The 9,845-nt window shown below is 40.4% G+C and overlaps 2 protein-coding genes across 2 annotated transcripts in view; one reads left to right on the top strand and one right to left on the bottom strand.

The window, feature by feature from the left end:
• Positions 1-2,746: 2,746 nt before the first annotated feature.
• LOC133462064 (uncharacterized) lies at positions 2,747-4,709 on the bottom strand. The gene has a single exon (XM_061743178.1). It carries the CDS (start codon positions 4,262-4,264, stop codon positions 3,635-3,637), a length of 630 nt encoding a protein of 209 aa, XP_061599162.1. The 5' UTR covers positions 4,265-4,709; the 3' UTR covers positions 2,747-3,634.
• A 2,866-nt stretch (positions 4,710-7,575) lies between these two features.
• Positions 7,576-9,845, top strand: part of plcb2 (phospholipase C, beta 2) — a 28,200-nt gene continuing 25,930 nt past the window's right edge. Inside the window, exons 1-3 of the mRNA XM_061744341.1 lie at positions 7,576-7,757; positions 8,014-8,091; positions 9,052-9,120. Of these exons, the coding sequence (XP_061600325.1) occupies positions 7,674-7,757; positions 8,014-8,091; positions 9,052-9,120 (231 nt within the window). The 5' untranslated portion in view covers positions 7,576-7,673. The remainder of the gene's footprint in view (positions 7,758-8,013; positions 8,092-9,051; positions 9,121-9,845) is intronic.

The following is a 9,845-nucleotide window of genomic DNA, read 5'->3' as shown; positions in this document are numbered from 1 at the left end:
TTGCCGCATGTCTTCCCCTTCTCTCTTTGCCCACCTTTCCAGTCCACTGTCAATAAAGGCCACTAGAGCCACAAAAATGAAAAATATGGACCTGTGATGTCATACTAGGGGGCAAATCTGAACATTTCACTGAATTGAATATTTTCAGTCTCAGGCCTCCCAAGACAAAGTTGCAGTGTTTTGGTATGTCGAAATTTTGTCACTTCAGGCACCCAAATACGTCCTCTGAAGCACATATAATGTTACCCCCCCACAATATGTCTCCTTTAATTAAAACTTCAGTCAGCAGTCTGTTACCTTACATTTTGCATGGATACAAGACAGTCTGTCAAAGTTAGCTCCTTTAAATATTGCAATCTAATATCTCATTGTTTAATCTATAGTAATCTGGAATGTTAAAACACCACACTGGTGTGTATCTGGTCATGAAATTCCTGTAGTTAACTAGTGAGTTTCAGAGATGCTGATGGGAGGATTTATCTTTAACAGACTGCTTGATCCAGATACTTGTATTTGTATTTGGTCAATATGTCATTCTACTCATGAAAGAATGCAAAATATGTTTATGTTGAACAACTTACTTTTGAGCTAAAATGCAACATTTTAGTTCCTGGCTGAGTCTGTGACACCCTCCACCACCGTAGTTTAAGAGGAACAGTTAGGGGTTGTTGAGGTGTTTCATTACAATTGACGGATGGAGGTTTTGTGGAAATGGTGACCATGTGACTCTGACCGACGTGACAGTCGGCCATCCCCACTGAGCACGTGCGTCATCCCTTCCAGCCTTTTCATGTTTGAGATGTAGCAGCCACACCTATGAAGATACACTATCCCACATCCCTCCCTCTTTCTCCTGAGAACAGGAGGCCTCTGATCTGAGGTGATCATCCAAATAACCTTATCAAAGGTTTGAAAGCTTAAACTACATTTTCACTAGTGGTTTTAAACATGTCAGAATCTTTTATTTAAAAAAAACAACCTCGAAATAGACAATATTTATATCTGAGTGTCTTAGGGAATACGTTGGATCATTGATTTGATCATATGATTGTAAAAATGTTTTTTTTCTACCTGAGCTGTATCAGAGTTTCAGAGCTGCAAACTGGAAGTGAAAAAGACCCACAAGTCTAAGTCCTGATAAAATACTATTATTATCCTGCTTATCTCTTAAAACATTCATCCAATGATGCACAGCTTTTCAATTCTCATCTTTCCACAACAGAGAAGGCTATTTTTGCTGCCTTATCAGAATGACAACATGTATTTTTATTTCCCTCCCTCATTTCCTGACATGGCATATTGCTCAAACAGCTGGACAGTGTAGGTCTTCAGATCCCCAAGCTTTGCAGAAAAGGTCCCTCTGCTTGTTTGCCATATCAAACATGATGGAGGCTAATAGTTAATGGAAAGATTAACTTTGAAGCCCTCCATTAATCAGGGCATTACAACCTCTCATGGGGGTTTTACATTCACTGCAAAGAATTATGTTCGTCAAGTCTTATTTACAAGAACACCGCCTTCACATTTAAGGATCATGTGGTTCTCTGCTGAGTTGAAATCAGTTCAAGACAAAAAGGAAGTGACATCACAACCAACTTGGAAGCCACTATCAGTCAAAGACCAAACTTTGATACAATGTCAATTTGTCCTGAATCCAGAAGTAAATTAAAACTATTCTAAATTGTTTAGTGATGGAGAAGCAGAAAAGTTAAGAAAGAGTGTAACCAAGGATTTCAGATTTCATTTTATAGGCACATTTTGGACATGTACTCTGTTGTCTGGCTTAATTAAAAAATGAAAAACAACAACAATTGAATCTCAAACGGGTCCCTTTTATACCATGTTCTGAATTTGATGTCAGATAACGTAATCATCTACCTGGGGGACTGGGTTCATATGCGGTGTGCATACAGCCACGTAGCCTCCAGCAATAACTGTCAACGCAGATGAACTCCAATAGGTCCGTCATTACGTCCCTCCTATCACAAGGAGCCATAAGTGGCACTGGAAACAAATCTGTTAACGGAGACAAGAACAGCACTGACAGGCTAGTCCTTGTGATACGCACACACACACGCCGTGTTACTACATGCATCTTGTATTATGATTACATGAGAGGATTCTTCTGCCTTTCCTGAAGAACAGCCTCCCTGTGTATCAGAGCAGACTCCCTGTCCTTGTTTCTGAAAATCAATAACATCAACACAGCAGTGCACTGTTTACATCATAGTGAGGTGGCGGCTGCTTGTCGGAAATCAAGGGGACTCTATTTTCAGCGCGATAGTGAATAACGCTTGTCACAGCCAGCACAGGAACCAAAACCTTTTTAGTGAGAACCGGACCAAAATAGCACCAAGCCGCATTGTGTAATGTGTTGTTCTCTGTTTGGTACAGAGCAACAACAGAAAGCTCAAATCAATACACCTCCCTCGCACGCTGCTGAGAGGGGTGGTTGGTCTTATTTCCACTTCATAGTCCACCACTTGTGACTGTGTGAAATGGTTTAAGTGAGCTAAAGTGACTGGGAGATAATGCATCTCCAAAAGTCCCCTGTGGCCTGATACGAGGCAGCTCACTCAGGTATTTCAAAAGATTGTGGAAAAAAAGAGTTATCAAATGCCTAAAGCACAAGGCTGACCATAAACTGAGCCAGTGTTGCTCTTGTTTCCATTGAACCTACATCTTCACAACAATCCAAGTCACAGTTCGTTTAAAATTGTCTGCATTTGAAATAAAATATATGATATTAGGGAAAAACCTATAATTTATTTGGATGTAAACAAAAATATCATTAACATACAGGAACATGTCTGTGATTAAGTCTCGATTTACATAGCTCTATTATAAAATCAATGAATCATTGTCTAGGGTTGCTTATTTGTACCTTGTGTTATACTTTTAACGATTATACATACTGTACCTTTAATAAAAATCATCTAATTAACTAAAAGTTATTCAAGGCCAAAAGATGTCTGTCCTATATGTACATAAACAGATACACATTACATTTATGTGATTGCACATCCATACCTGAGCATAACTTAATAATGCAAGGTCTTCTAATGGAAATCCAAGGTTTGATCCTTGAAATTAAATACAACCTGTATGTTAAAATGTAAATATTCAGTACTTGACTTAAACGGGCTGATAAATGGCAGTGATTCTACACACTCTAAAGTCTGCAGGACACATTTATGTCCTGCAAACCCAAAAGCATCTTTTGGCCCCTCCATCCTGTTAAATTAACAAAATATCTATACCAGTTTTGTCCACAGAAGTAAGTGGCTTCAAAAGCTGTCCCAGGTAAACACACACAGTTAAGACACACATAGATCTAAGGCATACAGATGGCCTAAAAAAAGAGCGCATAGTTAAGGGGGAAACATTGTTCTAAGACGAAAAGAGTTCACCTCTTTTCTAAGTCAATATAAGCGAGATATGAGTTTGTATGTGCAGTTCAGCATCCATAGGGGGCTCTGCAGATTCAGTTTAAAGCAGAAGTGTTGTCCGACCTGCGGTACTGAAAATGTAAAACACTCCATTGTGGGTATGTTTTTTTTTTCCCCTCCTTCTTCTATTTCTTTGTTAAATGAGAGACAGTGACAGGGATGAGGCCCGAGCAGCGGCTCATCCTTCAGGTCGGGCGCAGACCGGCCCGCTCCGCAGGCGCCTGCTCGTCAGTCCCCGCACCGGCCCTGCTCTCCTCCTCCTCCTCCCCAGGGCTGGTCCCCCCAGTGCCGGGGGGTATATGCTGCTGAGACCCTTGTGTCTCTCTGGTTTCCGCACTCGTGTGACCGTGGGAAGATGCGTATAGTCCCTCATCATCCCTTTCTTCTTCCCCTTTGCGCGCAGAGACGGACGCTCTCTCGGCTCTGTCGTCCCACTGAAACGCCCGACTGTGCGCTGTCGTTGTGCCCTGTCTGGTCTGGTTAGATACCAGCCCTGTCTGTTTGGAAATCCATTCTGTCACACTGTTATTTGCAGAAACTGTGGTATCGGTGGAGATGTTGGCCGTGGGGGTGACACCGGCTTCAGGCACCCCGGGCTTCCCAGCCGAGGATGATCCACTGGTCGGTTTCCAGATCAGGCTGTAGTAAATAGCCAGAATAATGGCTGCTAGGGACACCGACAACACATATGCAAAGACAGTGGCTAGTCTCACCCATTTCTTGTTCGTTTTAGCAGCCATTTTAGCCTTTTTGTCCCCCGTGTAAGTGGCAGGTTTGCCCCTCTCCATATTGGGCATGAAGTCCCTCTCTCTCATATTGCCCCTGTTCTTTCCTCGATGCTCCACCACCCCCTCCGTTTTGAAGGCTTTTTCTTATCCCCAGTCCAAGAGAAGAGGAAGCAAAAGAGCTGAGGAGAAATATGCTGGACCAACCTTCCCCTACAGGAAGATTGAGGACCTGGAGAGCTCTTCTTAATTCATTTGATTGCAGGAGCGCATCGCTTCATCTCCGGCGCGCGGCGCAGCGTTGCGTCTCATGGCGCACGTCGAGCATCCATGGGCTGATGATTTGCTGCGCGTTTCAGCATCCAAGAGCGGCGGGACAAATGTCTGCCCTCCCTGTGGGAGATCTGTGGGAGATCTCCGAGGAGCAGCTGGCCACAGGCCTGCGGCGAATCCGCAGGATGCAATTTGATGTAATTTATTAAAGCGGTTAAGTGCGGTCATACGGTACACAACTGTCTGTCTTATCCGGATGAAGTAGCTGGCTCAGCTAAAAATACAGGAGAGGGGGCGGGCGGTGGCTCTTAAAGAAGCAGCAGCTGTGCTGCAGCCCGAGAACAACTCCCCCCAAAACCCCCTCACCTTCTCCTCAAGATACCAGACCGAGATGTGGTCCAAGGCAAGGGACGATGTAAATAGTTCAGATGTATGTGCGCACCCAAGTGGCGAGGATGATATGCGCACCGGGATAACAGAGAGGCATTCATAGCAACGGCGTAGGTTTGGTCTCAACATTGGTAGGAACGATATTACAGCATAACCTGCATGTACACTTTTTGCTGGGGACGGGACATTAATAAGACCAAACAGATTGGGTGAACGGGGGTCAGGGCTGCATTTGTCCAAATATGAACCTTATTAATTGATAGGCTAAATGATCAATGCAAAATAAATCTGTATTGACTTATACTAACTTTCATGTGTATTGGTTCACCTGATACACGGTTCCATTCAAACCTTTGTTTTCAAAAACCACTAAAGAAACATTTAGAAAACTTTCAGAATATTCCAGGATTTTATTAGCAATTTAAATTGCAATATTTGAACATAACTTAAATTATATTAACATACACAATAAATACAAACTTATTAATAATCTCTTAACTACTAATTAACCTATATATGGAACTGCATGTTAGCCTACATTGTCCTTCACCACAAGAGTAACACATTGCTTTAATTGGTTCACTCTTTCCCTTATTTTCATCTCTAAAATGCATCAGTGGGTTGAGCAATTATGGAAAAAATGGTCAAGTCATCAGCCAATCAAACGTGCGTTTGAGGGAAAAAAATGGAACGGCAAATTCAGCAAGTGAAAAGGGGTAAATGTAAGTCTGAACATAATGAAAATAATTCACTTAATAATGGTAGGGTCAATTCTATCCTTACAACTTTTGGGAAGAGAATCTAACTCATTATATAATGCAAATAAGGTTGCTTAAAAGTTGGTGGGGACAATTTGAGCCACCTGAAAAGTTTGTAGTGTTATGTCCCTACCGTCCCTATGCAAACCTACGCCCTTGATTCATAGTCATAATTGTCACAACATTTAAAAAAATATATAGTTCTGCCCATCTCAATATTATTCTAACAACTGCACCTAGAGTAAACGGCCTATTCACAATTAATTTTAGCATCATGTCTTTTCAGCACAATGGACAGCGACTGGGATCTGTGATTGCGCATGAGCACTGGAACCTGTCAGGTAAAACAAATAAAGGAAAAATCAAACAATTGAGCATGGATTTAAGAATAAAGAAATCGAGTTATATGCATAGCTTGTTTAGATTAAAAATATAGTCAATTTAAACAAAATCACAATCTTGATTTACAATAGCACTAAGTGGTGTTTAATACACAGTTTTTAAAATATAATCAATTTTTGCATCAACAAAAATTGTATTATTGGGTAACATGTTATGATGCTTGTAGTGTTTGTGTTGTAGCACCGAAAATGGAAATTCCTGCACACATTTTTTACATGTGCACTGATTTGTTGAGAAAAAAGAAAGAAAAAACTGCTAATGTGATGGAGCATCTATGCAAAGTGAGAAAGTCCATTATTGGCTTTCTCCATTTCAACTGCGCAGTACTTTGACAAACACAGGCGCACTATGGCAAGCTGTCAAATCTCCAACTCGTGACAAAGCAGAAAAAACAAGGTCTGATATCAGTGATGTGAATAAATGCATAAATGGCCTTTCACTGCTGTTTAGCCTGATTTGTTATTTAATTGACCTACCTGGGTTTGTGAGGGTTACCTATAATGTAGGTTTGATGAGCTCCCGTGTGTTGGTTACAACATTGAAATCTTGTATAAACTGAGCCTTCAGTGGTTCCCCTTTAGGGCCCTCCTGCAGTCCCTCGTTGACTCAGTGACTGACTGTTTGCATTGGATATTGCACAGTGGGAAGGTTTATTTGAATGATATCCAAATGACCGGGGATCCTTTGTTGATATAGCTTTCAGCCTTGAGCAATAAATTACGTTATGATCCTGGACAAATGATTGTTGTGGGTTCATTTGATGAAAACTATAGGAACATATAATGAAATGCGAACAACATAGAACAGCAATACAGTCACATGAATCAAAACAAGCTAAAAACGACGTTTTCATCCTGGTTTGGATCCTCTGTGACAAACTTAGGTTGTCAGTAGTTATTTATTTATGTATTTTTGTATTTGTTTAGCAGCGATACATAAAGACTGTTGGAATCAAAGTGGATCTCATGTATGAAAAGAAGCTATTACAGTCGGTTATTAAAGGGTCAGTTCACAGAAACTACATGAAAAACATTTTCTCACTCGCCTCAAGTGTTGTCATTCAAGCACTTATGAATTTTGCTTCACATGGGTTATACACAGGGTCTGTTTTCTCCAAGTCAAGCAACAGAATACAATATCAAGACTTTTTTCTACAATCTCTTATTAATTGTAAGATAATGCCAGTCTAAACTCATTCTGGAGAGTGTGCACTTAGAGAAGAGTCACCAAAGGGGCAACATGCCAGAAGAGTCAGTTTTTCTATTTATTTCGACTTGTTTTTTGTAAACACAAACATAAATCCATTATAATGTCTCAATATCCAATATATGACATGTTTATATGAAATGGAAATAAAAGCTCTTTGATGGGAGAAACCTGAATCAGTATTTCTGGGTCTGTTCGTATGTTGGACTATAAAGTATTTAATCTATTAACAACACTAAATACACCTTTAGTTATGTTACGTGTTTTTTTCTTCCCCAAATTCATTTGCATTGCATATTAGCTGGGGTGTGTCCGGACTCCAGTAAGATTAGCTCAGCTTTAGTTTAGTTCATCTTTTGACTGCAGATGGAGAGATAAGTAGGTTAAAGTGTATGATGACAGTGGATATCCAGAGAGTTATTGTATTTCAGATATAGTATTACTGGAGCAAAGACCACGCAGCAGGAACAATGAATAAGAAAAGATACTTTTTGGAGCCTCCAGAGGTTAAAGATTACCTCGTCAAGGGTGAAAGATTTACCAAGTGGTCAGAGGTGAGTGAACAATTAAAAAAATAATCAAAGATGACAAAGACAAAGTAAAAGGACATCAGAGTTTCACACTAATTGTTTGTTAAGCAACTCTGATTCAAAAGAAAACTTTTGAATCCCAGTTTATCTATCTATATACCGTTAATTCCGTAGTTTACATGAACTAAAATATAATGAAGCATTAAGACAACAAAAAAGATAGTTTGAAACAAATAAATGTCTAAACTGTGTGAAAGCCAGTTCCATTGTCTCATTCAAGGACTCAACAAAGACTGTTCCTGTTACTATGAAGTTGGACCCCAAAGGCTTTTATGTCTACTGGATTAACCAAAGCAAGGTAATACCATATTAAGAGTGCGGAAAATGAAAGAAGAAGTCACTCATGTGAAGCATTAGCTTTCACTTATTCAGGTTTAAACGGTCGCTCAATAGGCAGTTTAAAAGTACATTAGTGTCTTCTGTTCAATATGATAGCTGTTATATGAGATCTACCCTGATAGGCTCTTGTCTGTTTTTCCTTTTGGTGATGTTGGAAACATTTAAGTTCATGTATATATTCACTGCTAAATGTATAGGTACAGTATTTGTTGCAGTGGATTATAACATAACTGGTATTTTGCATTAATTAGAGGTTTTTCTATAAAAAATGTCTCCCACTACAATATAGTCAAAGTATAGCCAAGGTCAGTTTACACCTAAATGATAGAGCGACAAAAACTGAGAACTACAGACAAAAAAACGTAATAAAAATTTGATTTATTGCCAAACAGCTGTATTACATTATATTGCATACTGTGATCCATACACATGTCAGAGAAAATCATGAATGATGTGTGCATGATTAGGATGGCTGAGAGATGCCGAGACCAGCTTCCTGGCTCAGTATTGATCAGTGCAGATGTGAGATGTTCATCCTGACACACGGTGCAGCTGGACTGTGACTCACTCGGTGCAAAGGGTTATCTGTCTTTTGCTCCATCTCTCCATTAAGGGGCCTTGTTTTCCTCCACATCAAAAAAACAATGAAGCCTACATTAAACTTGTGTGTCTGCTCTCCTGTGCTTGCATGCTGTTGTGGATTCCAAAGTGTCTGTGAACATGTAAAAGGGAAGAGAAGTGCAGCAGTTTCCTTCTTGCTGCTTTAAGACAAAGTAGTGAAATATTATTTGCACAAACAAAATAAATCTCATTGTTTTTGTTGTTTCTCAAGGGACTGCTTGTATCTCAATCCATATTTGGCCTCATGCCTAGATGTAGACTTTAGTGTTGGAGATGACCCTCTGCCTCTGGTTTCTAGGAGACAACATTCTTGGATGTTGCTACCATCAGAGATACCAGAACAGGAAAATATGCAAAACTTCCCAAAGTGAGTGTTGTATTAATCCTATTCTTTTTTACTGTAATTATCTGCACTAAAGCTAAACTTAGTAAAATGAATCTGCTGCTTGTTTAAGAATCTCTGCACACATGCAAATATGAACAAGCCCTTGGTTTGCACATTAATTTGAGAGGCATATTTGCATTGCAAAACCTGCAGTGGCCACATGCACAAAGGCTACTCCTGAACTACAGAAACACACGTATGTAGAGGCGCACAGCAAACATAAATGCACACGGGGCCACAGATTGAGTCATGATCTGAAACTTCTGGGAGTGAACTTGTTTTTTTTCTTTTTAGCTGAAAGCAAGCAGTTGTAGTTTCAGGGCATTTCCATCCCCCCTCCCTTTCCCCCTTTGCACGCATCACAGTCAGCTCCCACAGTTGGGGTACAGATCTAAGCACATCTTCCAGTCCCCGAGGGGCTTTTGGGAAAGCTACTCCAGTGCTGACGTGAGCTCAGGATCACTGAAACAATCCCGAGAGCTGTTTGGATTATGGAGATGCATAAGATCCCCACCGCCTGGTGGGGGTGGGGTGGGTGGCGTGGGGATGGCAGGCCAAGCAGCAAGGTGGGTCAGTCTCAATATACATTATTAGGGGAAAATAGAACTTAACTACCTTTATTTTTAGCCAGCTAAGCTCCCACATACAGTATGTTTCAGTTGGCCTTCACCAAACACATGTAAATACAAATATTTAAACGATTCACT

This window comes from Cololabis saira, chromosome 16, assembly GCF_033807715.1.
Source record: "Cololabis saira isolate AMF1-May2022 chromosome 16, fColSai1.1, whole genome shotgun sequence".
NCBI lineage: Eukaryota > Metazoa > Chordata > Actinopteri > Beloniformes > Belonidae > Cololabis > Cololabis saira.
Note: the sequence above shows the minus strand (reverse complement) of the source record. Positions and strands in the feature narration are given on the sequence as shown.